Source organism: Citrus sinensis, chromosome 9 (assembly GCF_022201045.2).
Source record: "Citrus sinensis cultivar Valencia sweet orange chromosome 9, DVS_A1.0, whole genome shotgun sequence".
Lineage (NCBI taxonomy): Eukaryota > Viridiplantae > Streptophyta > Magnoliopsida > Sapindales > Rutaceae > Citrus > Citrus sinensis.
In genome coordinates, this window is record NC_068564.1 from 33,572,217 (window position 1) to 33,586,947 (window position 14,731).

Sequence of the window (14,731 nt, forward strand, 5' to 3'; positions counted from 1 at the left end):
CAAAAAATCATTAAGTCTTGTTCGCTTCAGGAGCCGTCTCGGTCTTCGTTCAGTCTTCACTACTGCTCACGTCTCTGTTTAGTAGTTTGTCTGACGGTGGAATTTTTCTTCTTCTCTTTTTATTTATTATTTTTTTTTTTTGGGTTGAAAATATCCATAAATAGAATAATTAGTTTCATGTATGGAATAACTAAATATGCTTATATATAACTGTAATTACTGTTATTTACAGTAGTTTTAAAATTTTATTAAGTGGTTTTTTTTTCCTTTTTAATCAACTGGTAAATTAATATGATATCCAAATGGAAGGATTTTAATAAATTCATCAAAAATGCCAAGTTTTAAGAAATAAATTGAAAGAAGAACTTGATTTCTTTTATCAGTAATGATCATTGACTCGCTCAAATCTCACTTTTAATCTATGTTATTATTTTTTAGAATTATCTTTAAATAATAAAAATATTTTTTACTCTCTCTCCCTCCCCCCCCCCCCACACACCCTCACCACCACTTACTTTTTTCACCATTGACCCATCACCTTTGCTTGGATTTTATTAAATCTTATAAACAAATGGTAGATTTCATTATTATTGATGATATTGGTTTTGTTCTATGTGATAATTTAAGACTTTTTTAAATTTCAATTTGGGATTTGATTAAGAGTTAATATTTGATTTACATTTTTGAATCAATTAGAAGAAATGAGAGAGATGAAAAGTTAATCAATTAAGGGATTGAGAGAGAAAAATATTTATTTATTATTCTTCTGTAAAAAGTTTTAAAATAAATAATATTAATTAAATAAATTGAGGGTCAAATGTTATTGCTATTTTTCTACAAACGAAAGTCAAAAACGCCAAGTTTTGGGCTGAATTTGGGGTACAATGCTTTTTGGAATGATTGATACTAAAACCATTCCAGAAAAGTCTGATTACACCCAAAATTTTCACATACCTTGTCCTGGGCCTTAGATTTTATTTTAGTTTGTTTTTCTTTCTTTTTTATACCGATAAGGCCATAGATTTTGTTGAATACTCTCTTTGATGCATACCATTTGAAAAAAATCCAATATAATTCAAATCAATAAAAGGTTAAATTCAATTTTATTCGATTTGATAAATCTAATCAGTCCAATTAAAATAAAAACATCAATTGCTCTCCAAAGTTATAATTACTACCATTTGAAAAGAAAAATCAACTCCTTTAATATTTTATCATTCATTTATTTTATATCATATAGTTGAAAAAAGTTTAAATTTAAATATTGAAAGCAAACGTTTGTTGCAACTTGCAACTTTGTACTCTGTTTTATTATTGTATACTTATATAAATTAGGTTTTAATTCGTTAATAAGTTAAATATATAAATGATATGTAGTTTTTCTTGAAATTAAATAAAGAAAATAAAAATTAGTTGGTTGGATTAGTTTATATTGGATTTAAACACAGAGACCTGTCAACCAGTCCAACAGCATTAGATTTTCTATTTTACAATTCAATCCAATCAAATCAAGCAAAAATTGGAACGGTTTGGATTAGATGGATTGATTGGATTAGATTGAATTGGTCCTTCAACTGCCCTAACGAAGAGCATTGGTTAATATAAATCAGCAAGGTATCGGATACAAATCTTGAGGGTAGGTTGTGTTGATACTTGTTATATTCTTGTGTTAAAAAGTTTGTGTAATGCTCATCCAACCCACTTCTGTATAATCTCAACTTCTTGCCGCCTAAGCTCCACGAGCCAATCTGGATCGTCTTTTGTTTTGGATCGAAAATCAACATGATGAGCACCTATTGGGGTGAGGTAGAAAGGGTATGAATTTCAAGCTTGCAAAACTTGAAAAGAAAAGCAATAAGTGATCATATTGCATCGATGATGAGACACACGCATGCATGTACACGTACCTTTCTTAGTGACGAGAGCAATGATACTGGCTGATATATTCTTCAGCACTCTGCAGAATCCATTTACATGTCATTGAATATCGATACAACTTGTGCAATATATTTAGTTTTTGTCTTTAAAAAGATAATTAACAGACCCTCCTCTGCTCCATGGATCCTGCATTCCATTGGAGAATATTATGTTGCTGCCAAACCTTTTCAGCACAAGCTCGATCCTCTGCACAGACAAAAATTTTCATACAAGAGCATGTATGAAGATACATAGAAATTTATCGATGGAGTACTAGCTTCGTTTGTTGAAATATTTTAACTGAGAAGAAACAAAAGATGACTCACTTTGCCACCAAATTCAGTTGTGATCCAGTGTATTCGAGGCCTAACTCCATATGTCATCATGCATTGTTCTGCAAAATCTTTGTAATCATAGCCTGATGGAGGAAACATGCTGTTGTTGGAGCAAGTCATAGGCATGACCATCTCCGTACATGTCTGCGTACTCCGAGGGTTTACATAATATTTATTGCAATAACAATTACAAATTTGAGTTGAGTTGTATCCTTGCCAATTTAAAATATGACTGACTCCTACATAATTCCTGAACTGTGTTCTAGTGACAGCAAAAAACACATACCTGCCAGCGCCAACCATCCAGGCCGTGAGGATCGGCTGCATCTTCTATCATAAAACATTTTTCTGTTTGTGGATAGTTGTAACATAAGCTTGCACCTGCGAAAACCTGGCTGAGCTTAGAAACTCCTGGTGGCAATCCATCAATAATTTTGCACATCTACTTATTGGAAACAAAAGAGTTCGAAGGAAAAATAAAATTTCTTGGAGATCTTCAACATGCTATGGTTAGTACTTTTTTTTTTTTTTAATGCATACAAGTCCTACATTTTAAAGTAATAAATTCAGGAATTGGTAATTTAAAACATTAATGCAAACTACGGTTAAGCATCGGATCAATCTTAATCTTTCTTATACATGTTTAACTTCTATGCTGAAAGGTCAAGACTCGCTTGCAAGTTCTAAAGTTCTGCTTAGTTTAGCCAGGCCTTCTTTTTGAGTTGAAAGTGCCTCCAGTTCTGCCGAGCTCCCCTTTATCACTTCAAAGCAATTCAAGCTTGCTTCCTGCCCACATCAACATCTTAGAAAGGAAAAAAGGTACGAAACACTTAGAAAATGGTTAAATCCAAAAGCTGCTTAATTAATAACAAACATACCTTAAATTTTCCTTGTACCACTAACTTGAGTTCAGGTTTGTAAGATAACATTCACCAAAATTTACTGTCATGCGGTATAAATTCAGTAAAAACGAAAAGTTGAAAAGGCCAAGCTGCAGGTTTTTGACTTACTTCCTCCATAAGATCCACCAAAGACCACAAATGGAGAAGAGTCAGAGGAAAGATTCTGCTTCAAACTCCTTATCAAAACTGCATCATCAGCCAAAGCTTGTTGTGAATTCAAGTACCCCAACGTCTCTGCTGACTTGTATGAGTCTTCCCAAATGGCATTGATTCCCCATAGGATCTATGCTGAAAAATCATATATAAACAACAATACCTCAACAAATCCGAATACCTCATAATCAAACACTTGACCCAAAAAAAAATTTTTTTGGTGTTACTGAATTATTACTTCAATGAAAACAAGTAAAGCCTTGAACTTGGGAGCAATATCAAGCAAGAACCCAGTGTTGGCAGCAAAGCACTCAATGTCACCTTCATTTCCAGTATAACAAAAATAGGGCCTACTTTGTGGCAGTAATGGCTATTAATCAAATACTTTTAGTAAAATATTTTTGAACTCTTTGGCTGAAAAGTAAAATGATCCAGAACTTGAGGAAAATAATGAGTCTTGTATGGAAGCTTTGGCTTTGAAAGCCTAGCTTGCTTGAAAGAAGACTTATAATAGTTTGCTTTTGCTCCTGGTAGAAAAGTTGGCAATGATTCTGTTGCCTTTGTTGCCAATGTTGCAAGAATGAGTATAAGAAGATGAAGAGTTGTACAGGAAGCCATTATAGCTAAAGATAAAATTGGGTTGAGTGGCTTCTAGTGATTGAAACTGCATTCTTTTTTTATTTCGTGGCTTTTGTTATTCTTTTTTTTTTTTTGCCTCGTGGCAAGTAAAGATGTAAACCCAGATGAAAGATTCAGTTATAATGTACAATTAAGAGATCAAATAAAGAAAATAAAAATAATACAGTATGGTTTGGCATAGCGCTCAACGCCTCAAGCCCTCAACCCCCACTATTGAAAAATCTCAAAATTTTGAAGTTTTTCGTTTTTGTCTTTGAAGTTATGGTAGATTATGTGCAACAAGATAAAAAATAGAGTTGTAATGAAAACTTGAGGAAACAGAAAAACTAGAGAATTTTCTACGAAGAGTAGGGGTACCAAATAGTGTTAGCATAGCATTAATGATCATATGCCCCTGAAAAAGGTCAAAAAGGATCAACCTAACAATGATAAATTTCAGAAGTGCTAAAAAGTCCAGGTTCTTTTTTTCCCGTGTGTGTGTCAAAAGTGATTGATGACAGGCTGCAAGAGTGAGGTCTCTGTTACTCTTGTGGAAATCGGAATCAACAGGCTTGACTGACCTTTACGATATGTCTTTCTCAAATGGGGACACTAGATAATTATAAAAATCTTTTGCATTACGATGCCTGAGATATTATTGAGAGAATCAGGCCAAAAGAGGCTTGGATATCCATTACTCAAGACATAACTATAGAAACATTTTCAGCCTCGTTAGTGAGAGTGAATTTGCAATATTAGTCTCGATTGATTTTTTTTATTATAAGTTATTAAATTTATGTATCAAGAGTTTTTCTGTCACGTTTCTTATTACATCTGTGACATTTTACTTTATCTACAAATCACGTTATCGCAAAACAACATGACTCAATAGTATTTATTAAGTGTGACATCTCATGTTATGGATATAATATTCATCCGCCAATCATTCTCAATTCTAATAATGTAACTAGATTTTGCAATGGACTAAGGGCCAAGTGGTGGATCATGAGAATAGCGGTTCAAGTCATCATGGACTCTATTTCTATCTCAATTAAGTATGATTAAGTGAAGTTAATTTGTAGTCTTTATTCTTTGTAAAATGTGAGTAAAACATATATCCTTGAATATTTATGAGAGTTATTTCGTTAGACAAGTATTTTATAAAATTTAATATAAAATCACAATCTCAATTATTTGATTGATTGTAAATATTACGGATTGTTATCAATTTATCTGATTGTATAATATAAATTATGTAATGTAATATCAGCTGTTAAAGAAAAAAAAAAATAGATTTTGCGACGTAGCATGACCATGATTCAAAAGAGAGTGCGCTGGAGAGAATGAGAGGAAACAAGAGACTTGGGTTCTCTGCAGCAGATTCCTGAAGCAAGCATAGGCCAAGAATGATCAAAGATTTTGGCACACTATCGATGCATAAATATTTATGTAAAAATATTTAAAACTACTTATTTCATGGATGCAAAAATAATTAGACCTTGAGTCAATGATATTAATGCATCTTCTGTCCCAAAAGTTTAACAAAAAGAAAAGAAAAGAAAAGAAAGATCGATGTGTCAATAAATGTTAAACACATGCAAATGCGATTTATATGAAGATTGGCTGAAATTGACTCCTTTGGATTCTTCTCTACATCTTTCTTCACACCTTCTGTTTTGGTTTGCATGACAATTGAATTTGAAGTCGCCACATTTCGGTTGCTGCTTGGATTTGCTTTCCTTTTACTTCTTCACCAAGCTATAAAATGTTTCCCCCAAAAAATGACAACCGCAAGTCCAAGTTTTGTCTAGAAAGTCCCATTATTCAAATGGCATTTTCATCCAGTCACACTTCACACATGTAAGGCCGTTACCCCTCCACGTCACCCCCAAAATCTCTATATACCTTATCAAGTAACACGTTTAAACGGCAGCGGAGGCAGCAGCAGCAGCAGCAACAACAACAACAACAACAACAACAGGAGCTAGTACTCATTCTGATAAACCCAAGCTCTGTTATTCCGAAAAGCAGATTGAAACTTTGTCAGCAAAAAAAATGGCCTCCAAGAAAGAGATGGAAGTGGTGAGGGGTCTTGACATAAAGCGTTACATGGGGAGATGGTATGAGATAGCTTCATTTCCATCAAGGAATCAGCCCAAGAATGGAGCGGATACGAGGGCTACTTACACTTTGAATGAAGATGGGACAGTGCATGTGCGGAATGAGACATGGAGTGATGGCAAAAGAGGGTCCATCGAAGGCACTGCTTACAAGGCTGATCCTAAGAGCGATGAGGCCAAGTTGAAGGTCAAGTTTTATGTGCCACCCTTTTTCCCCATCATCCCTGTTGTTGGCAACTACTGGGTTTTGTATATTGATGATAATTATCAGTATGCTTTGATTGGTGAGCCTACCAGGAAATATCTCTGGGTATGTCCCTTTGATCCTTCTCTATCCTTTACTTAGAAAAGGATTTGGCATTTTGATCATGGTTTTTTAATTGGGTTTTTGTTTTTGTTTTTTTTTTTACCATTTTACTTGCTCAATTTTTTTTAAAGAGCAATTTTTGTGCGAAAGGTGAAATTTTGATGCTAGGAACTAAACTTTATTGCATAAAGTACACATTTAATAATGTTCTTTTTCGTCAACTACCCGATGTTATTGTTTGTTGAAAATTTGATTTTTATTCTTTATGGGTTGGTTCTTGTTAACAAATTGTTGTGTTGGTGTGGGAAGATTTTATGCAGGGAGCCTCATATGGATGAAGCGATCTACAATCAGCTAGTGGAGAAGGCTACAAGTGAAGGGTATGATGTGAGCAAACTGCACAGAACACCACAGAGTGATAACCCACCAGAGGCAGAAGAAAGCCCCCAGGACACCAAAGGCATTTGGTGGATCAAATCCATTTTCGGGAAATAACCATGTAAATTAAATTAAGCATAATCTGGGATTTCACCTTTCAAGTATAATATACAATAAAAGGGTTAAAACCAGAAGCTTCATAATCTTAGTAATGTAATCTATGTTACTTTCTTCTGCGTTTTGTGTTTTGTTTTGTAAAGAACCGTGTGTGTTGTTGGTGTGAGGTTATTGAGCTATGAAGATTGAAATTTTTGTTTCTTATTAGTTTCTTACTTTCTTTGTGTGAAGTATTTGATGGAATAGTGCAGTCGAGTCTCAATAATGGATTATTCAGCTTTAGTTTGGAATCCAAGGATCAAACGATGGTGGAGGGGTCCACTTTTGACCTTATCTTGCTTGCTCTGTACCCTTATTATGCTTATGTTAATTATTTCTTGTGAGGCTTTGGATTGTGATGTGACCATCGCTGGAAATCTTGAATCTTCTTCCCTTGGCATATTACCATACGAGACCTGTCTATGGTACAGATTCTGTAACAAACATTTCCCGTCATCCCACCATCCGATTGTCTATTGTTTAGTTTCTCACTCCACATCCAACCACATCCAACGGCTGATGCTGCAGTCTGTAGCTTACAGATTCTGTAAGCTAGTCAAAGGCCTACCATCCATCCTTGGATTTATGGATTAATTTCATTTGACTACCCAAAAGAATAATTTTTTTATTCTTTTAGATATTAATTTATCTTAATTTTTATTAAGAAGATAAAAAAATTTCCATTAATTCATCTTTATTTCTTCCTCTTTTCTTTTCTTTTCTTTTCTTTTATTCGCAAATTTTCTGAAACCTGAATTCCAAAACTAAGGAGATTGTTCATACATACCATAGTAACGGAATAGCTTCACTTTGAAGGAACAAGCGAAACAATATTCAAGAGCACCCCCAACAATTTAATTTAATTGTTAAGAGCCTAGGAAATTTCAAGGTTTACCACTGCCCATTGATTTAGTTTTGCCCTAAAATTAAATAACTATGCAAAGTGACTAATCGAGCTTCGAAGGACAAGTGAAACACAAATGTACAAATATTAAGAACAAGTGAATAACACAAATGTCAATGGGGAAGCGTATAAGTACTGAAAATTTTGGGGGTGGGGGGGAGGGGGAGGGAATGTTCGCCAACAGCTGTTTTCATATCTTTTTGATCATCCATAACACAGAACCAGAGGATGAAAAAACCACAATTCTTCCAACCAAACAATTGATATATGATATACACATATAATAATCACCATTTCTGTAATCCATCAGCTTCAACACTAAAACAAATGAGTGCCATTACAGGAGAACTGCTTGCCTCGAATGCTCTTACAGTATGGTACAACATTGATTAGTTTTCTTTGCCTGCTTGTAGAACATCTGTTTCAACAAAAACAATGGGGTTTGTGTCAGCGGGGCTTCCAAAGTCGGATAGACACTAACTGAATTCTCAGGTCTGGTTTAGTAAGCAGACAGAGCATGACACAATCAAAATGGTAAATATCCATGAAAATCTGTTAAACAATCATAAATGAACTTGCAATGGAACTTCACCATCATTTTCTTCTTTTTTCTAATCAACTACTCCAAAAATAATTGTTAACAATCAACACTACAATATTCATCGAATCAAACTTTACATATCAAGTATATTAACAGTTCCAAATGAAGCATGAACATTCAAAGAAAATGTTGAATCTTTCAATAAAACTCAAACGATCAATTTTCATCATTTCAATCTGATTAATAGCCTACTGAGCATGTATATAGCTGTCGGAAACTAAAACTAAGTCTGGAACAAGCGTATTAAGGGGCAATAATTCCTCTATTCTCTAGCAGTCAACTAGTTGGAAAGATATGCAATGGCACTTATTGCACAATAATACAAGTCCTGAATGCCACACATGACTTCTTCATTCCATAGCCTCGTAGTGAGACATGTTAATAAAATGATCCAATATCCTCTCAGAATTCAAAAGGCTTTCAAACCACATTTATCCACAACAGCCAAGCCACTGAATAACAAAAAATGAACCCGACTAGCATAATTACATGCTCGGAAAGTAGATAACATTTGAGTCTATGCACATACGATATGTGCTATAAATGCATATTGGCCAATGAATGAAGGCAATATGAAATTCCTGTTTTCGGTACCTGCGAAGCTGCACTGAGATCTGAACTCTTCTCAACTAAACTGTCCAGCTTTTCACCCCGTGCAAGTACACTATCGATAGTTTTATGCTGAAACAAACAACAAATTGTTCATAAACACGGAGAAGAGAGAAAGATAGAGAATCTGATTAGAAGCATATTAGAAATCAGAAGCCAACTCAAAACCAACAACGATTTAGTAAGAAAAACCTAAAATTTCAAATTGAAGGTTCCATAGCAAATAATGGAGAAAACTCAGATTGTGGCATAGTGAAAGCATACACAGCTCAAGAAAATTAATATGTAATTCCCATGGATGAAGTCCAACTACAAACAACAAGTAAAACCATACACAAATCTAATACATAAACTACTGTAGCCATAACCAAATACTCACAAGGATAATCTTTGTTTCATCCAATTCCCTCTGAATTTTCAACAGCTTATCAGCCTCCGCTGGGTCCTGCAAAGTTATAGATCATGATCATTGTGAGGGCTAGCAATTAGTAATTATCTCAAACCTGTAGCCAAGATTCTGAGAAAGAAATCAGAAATACCTGATATTTGTTCAAAGCTTCATTTAGATAAGGCCACGGTTGCATGTTGTCTGCCTGTGCAGTCCTCCATGATTCACCAAAATTTTTCTGATACTCATCTAGCACCTGCCCAAAATATATATACACACACAAACACACACACTGTAAAATATGCCAAGCAAGCAGGAGTAACCATACACATATTCACTACCTGAAACAAAAAAGTTTCATAATCCCTTTGAATCTCAACCCATCATAATCACATCCTTTTTCTTTCATGTATCAAACTTTAACTGCAATGATCTAACTAGCTCAAACATTTCAACAGTGAAAAACAATGATGGATACAGTCCAGATCACCAATGACTTAAAAGAAAAAGAAAAGCAACAAGCATCCTAACCTACATTTAAAAATAAAAATAAAAGGACTTTTTTTATAACAATTTAAAAAAAAAAAAATTGACCTTCAGTGGTGTTAGGCAAAAATAGATAAAATACTTGTTGAGACCAGAAAAACACAAGGAGTGCATCTTACTGTCAGCCTCTTCTCCAAAACTTACTGCCAAAAGCTTATTTAGTAATTGATTTCTTCGAAAGGTCTAAGCCTAAGACAATTGAAGTTGACGTGTGTTTATTAAATCATACCTGGTTGAGAAGAGAGAATGAGCTTCGCACTGGATAATGATCATCCATGAATCCCATTGCGCAAAGTCCATTCCTGTTATAAGAATGCACCTTGTACTCTACATAATTTGCAAAATCGTCAATTTATTCACTTATTTATTAAAAAAATAAACCGATTTTCACATAGTTCAGAAAAAAAAAAAATAAGCGGCACGATTCAAGCTCAAAATGATCCAAAAACAAGACACGATCAACAAAATCATCGATTTATAATCTAAAAATTAACAGCTTCAGAATCATCAAATCGTTCATTGATCCTAAAGTGATCAACTTTCACAATTGTAAGACACAAATACTAAGAACACAGATTCAAGCTTAAAACGACAATAAAAAAAAAAAAAGGGAAACCGATTGTAATCTGAAATTGAAAATCGAACCTTCGTGTTGGACGGACTGGCGCTGGCCGGGCGGAGTCCGTTTACCGACAGTGCGAGCGACGAAGAGGATGAACTCCTTAACGCTGGATCGTTGAAAGTAACCGAAATGGCTAACGTCCATGGCGGTCGCTAACACAACCGGATCCGATCCGTCCGGGTTGCACTTCAAAACCAGTAACGCCGTGATCTTCATCCTCCTCCTGCTGTGAAAGTTGTTCGGTTCGTCTGATTCGGCGTCGTTTGGTTTTTTGAAAAGAGAAAAAAATAAAAATTGTTTTTATGTTTTTTTTGATCGAGCTTTGATTATTCGGATAGGAGACACATAGTAATGATGAACGAAGTGAAAGCAGATTCGGTTTATGTGGACAGAGGAATTGAGTGTGGGTGAAGTAGTGAGGATATACTGCAACCGGATACGTGGCGTCCATTGGATGGTCAAGTTCGGATTTGTGTGTTAGTGGGTTGTTTGGAATTGGAAGGGATCTATGAGCCGTTTCTTTTTTTTTTCATAGTAGTAAGAGTCCTCAATTAACTTCCCAGTCGGTTAACGCATCATATAGAAAATTTGTAGTTTATTTTTGTTTACTTCTATTGATTCATTTTCCCACGACCCCTACCACTTGAAGAACTACTGAATTGCTGTAATTCAAAAAAAGCGAAAATGAGCCCTAAACTTTTAGGATTTATTTTATTACATATTTAGTATGACTTACTCAATTGCTAAAAGTACTTGTCTAATTTTATAAATTTTTAATATTGCTTGGTTGTATTTTGAATAAAATATTTAAGAATTAAAATTAGAGAAATTATTATTCGTATATCTTAAATTTACGTTTTAATAAAAAAATACTACAACACTTTAAGAGTGTATCAATCGTCCACCCTAATTTGACAAAAGTTATATGGCGACCACTAAACTGTTAGTTGCCATTTGAAAGTTAATTGAACTATAGTGAATTGACAATTTTACCCTTAAAAATTATCACTTGTATACTTTAAAATATCTTATTGTCACTTATATACCTTAAAATTATCACTTGTATCATATAAAAAAAACCAAATTACCCTTCTGAGGTCATCATATTTAAACAGTAACTAACAGTTTAGTGGACGACAAATACATTTTGTTAACTTAGGGTAGACGACTGATATACCCTGAAAATATTATAGTAAATTTGATAACATAGTAAACTAAGGGTATACGATTGATAATTTTCAGTAAAATTATTTTTATTTCCACTACTAAAAGCTCAAATTTTTTTATTTTTGGAAGTAGTTAAGAGTAAATACCCTTAATTTATTTAATTAATTTCATAAAATAACTTTTAAAAAATTTGTCTATTAAAATAATTTTCTAATATTTAATAAACATTCTCATTAATAACTCAAACAACGAAAATATTTTTAATATAAGCTTTATTTAAATAAGTTCTTCAAAAAAAGTTATACCAAACGAAGTACATAAAGAAATTTTCAACATTTTAAAAATACACAAATATATACCTTCTTCAATTTGAGTTTGTTTGAAAAATGACTAAAGTATGAAAATCATGAATTTTCAGACATTTTTTAAGTTTGCTTGTTTGTTTTTAATTTCAAACATATACCTCTTAATAGAAAAAAAAATTAAATATCTTGATTTCTATTTGAATTAAAAGAAGTCTAAATAAAAATCAACTATAATCTCTCCAAAAATACCCCTTTTTAATAGGCTTATTTGCAATCAAATAAAACTTATTTCTATTTTAGTACTTCCAATTGCCATTTGGTTGTGTGGATTTTACATGATTGAATATGCTTATTCCATAAAAGCTGCATTTTTTAACTTTACTTTGTGCTCATCTCGAGCTCTTTTGTTTATAGCTATCATTTTGAACAAAACTTTTAATGAAAAATAATATGTTAGGATGCAACTGTTCTTTTTATTCATTAAATTTTTAAATTTTTACAATTAATGATATTTGTAAAATGCTATTTTACTTGAAATTTTTAATTGAATCTATGTTAACTTGTGTGATTAACCAAAAAAAAAAAAAATCATATAATACACACAAATAATGTAATTAACATTATAATTTTTTTTACTTGTAACATTGTATATAATTAAAAAAAAAGATATGTTATACTTAATAATAAAATGATTTTAATTTGCTTACAACTTTTAACTTATCAAATATATAATAATACTTATAGGGACATAAAAAAAAAATCATAATTCAGATTTTTTTTCTTCTTATGAGACAAATAACTTAACTCTTATATTTAGTCATCCTGAAAAGAAAATTAAAGATGTCTTCAGACATTTACATTCATACTTATTTAGAATTCAATTAAATTCAAATCTATCATATTTCAAACAAAAGAAAAAATGCCACCTAACCATGGTCTAATATTGTTGGTGCCTCTCTTTAATTATATTTTTCATGAAACTCATCTAGATCTCAAGAAGCCATATCTATTATGCAAAAATAAAACGAAAAATTAGTAACAAAATAGCATATTTATATTCAAATTTTCAAAAGTTATTTTAAAAATTGGGGGATCTTTTGCTCATAATTAATTATAGCGGTGAAATAGTTTTAGATGATAAAATGGAATCAGTCAAGTCATTAATTCAACCTGATCAGATGCCAGAATAAATATGCAGATGCATTCATTCAAGTTGTTGTTATTCATTGGAACAACTTGTGCATCAAATATTGATATTTAAATAAATAAAAAAAAGAAGCACAAATCTTTCACATTCCGATTCTATATTCAGTGGCAGAGACGGAGGGCCAGCTGAGAGTGAGTATTCATTCGTTCTTCATCCACGACATGCCATCCGTATAGATATGAGGGCGCGAAAGATTGACTTGCTGTTAGCAAACACCAAAAAGTAAGCCTGAAAATCCAAAAAGAAGACTACAGATAGTCAAATTAAATGACTCATTCATAGACGATCCTTTACTAATTAACCACATGTTTGAATTTGATTCATGACACGACTCATGAGATTATGAGATTCAAAAATTGTAATAGGTAAACTTTTACGGGGTCGTGTTAAAACTAACTAATCAACTGTCAACTTGTAATAACCACCTGATGTCAATGGCGTGGAATCATCCAATCTTTATTCTTTTAATATTTTTGTTTTAGCATTGCTGTGTTACCAGAGTGAAGCAATAACTTAAAAAACACCATATTAATAATACTAATTAATGTTAGACGTTATAAATGCCACGGTTTTAAGTTAATTAAAAGTTTTCTTAGGAGGTTAATAAGATAATTAAGGCCGGTGATCTGTTCTTTTTTCTTTTCTTTTCTTCCTTCAAATTCTTTTACAAATAAACAGACGTCATATAATTACAATTCTTTGAAGAGAGGGAAAAAAGAAAAAGAAAAAAGAAAACGGAAAAGAAAAGGGGCAAGATCAAATTGAATACAGGTTCAGATTGAAGGTGCAGTTTGAAAAACCCGTTAAACCGTTATTTGTGTTTGGGCTGTAAAATATGATTTTTTTTCCCGCGGGAAACACACGAAGGAACAAGGAAGGGGGAAAAGAGGAGCCAAATTTAGTAAACAGGAGAAACAAAATTTCCCTAAACAAAGAAACTGCCCATGCATTGTCCAAAGCTATTAATGCGTGAAATGTAAGGCAGGAGTTACATTAGACAGAGAAATTTCCCCTGCTTAATCAATTCTCTCTCTTTCTCCTTTTTTTTCCTCTTTCTTTATTTTCTTCTCCATCACATTCCCTAGAAAGTTTATTTGCCAACCTTTCTGCGAAACTGGGTAGGGAATGTTGTGTTGATAATTAAATTGTCAAAGTTTCAAGTAAGTTCTTTCAGGATTTTATCTAATTTTCATTTTTTTTTCTTCCATAATATTTTTATTCATCCAATATTAGGAACCCATATTCTTTGTATTGAAAGTTGCTAAAAGACAATTAAAGAAAAAAGAAGGAAAGAAAGATATTAATCGTTCGAAAAGTAATTTTTCCGTACAAAGAGTTGCGAGTCCTAATTAACCCCCCCCCTCCCCCCCCCCCCCCCACCAAAAGAAAAAAATGAAGGTAACCTCATTAATCTGTTCACATTTGTATATGCATGTATCAGCAGCATATTCAAGAATGGAAACACTTCCATAATGCTGTTTTTCACGTGCTTTGAT

The 14,731-nt window shown here is 32.9% G+C and overlaps 2 protein-coding genes and 1 pseudogene across 2 annotated transcripts; 1 reads left to right on the forward strand and 2 right to left on the reverse strand.

Moving 5' to 3' along the window:
• Positions 1 to 1,453: 1,453 nt before the first annotated feature.
• On the reverse strand, positions 1,454 to 4,339 carry LOC102624114 (uncharacterized; annotated as a pseudogene).
• Positions 4,340 to 5,980: 1,641 nt separating this feature from the next.
• Positions 5,981 to 6,847, forward strand: TIL (apolipoprotein D-like). Its single transcript, NM_001289143.1, is given in 2 exon segments — positions 5,981 to 6,355; positions 6,662 to 6,847. Coding segments are annotated over 2 exon segments (561 nt in total).
• A 1,045-nt stretch (positions 6,848 to 7,892) lies between these two features.
• On the reverse strand, positions 7,893 to 10,910 carry LOC102628823 (VAMP-like protein YKT61). Its single transcript, XM_006473921.4, has 6 exons — positions 10,580 to 10,910; positions 10,164 to 10,261; positions 9,540 to 9,644; positions 9,380 to 9,445; positions 8,986 to 9,072; positions 7,893 to 8,208 (listed from the first exon to the last, which is right to left on the reverse strand). The coding sequence occupies exons 1-6, from the start codon at positions 10,770 to 10,772 to the stop codon at positions 8,158 to 8,160; spliced, it is 600 nt and encodes a 199-aa protein (XP_006473984.2). The 5' UTR covers positions 10,773 to 10,910; the 3' UTR covers positions 7,893 to 8,157.
• Between the last annotated feature and the right edge of the window lie 3,821 nt (positions 10,911 to 14,731).

Bases quoted from the DNA above. Each gene is read 5' to 3' on its own strand.
- LOC102628823 (XM_006473921.4), bottom strand. From the start codon at position 10,772: ATGAAGATCACGGCGTTACTGGTTTTGAAGTGCAACCCGGACGGATCG. The intron at 9,446-9,539 runs GTATTTCTGATT...ATAACTTTGCAG, and splicing joins AAGCTTTGAACAAATATCAG to GACCCAGCGGAGGCTGATAA. The intron at 8,209-8,985 runs GTACCGAAAACA...TTGTTGAAACAG, and splicing joins ATCTCAGTGCAGCTTCGCAG to ATGTTCTACAAGCAGGCAAA.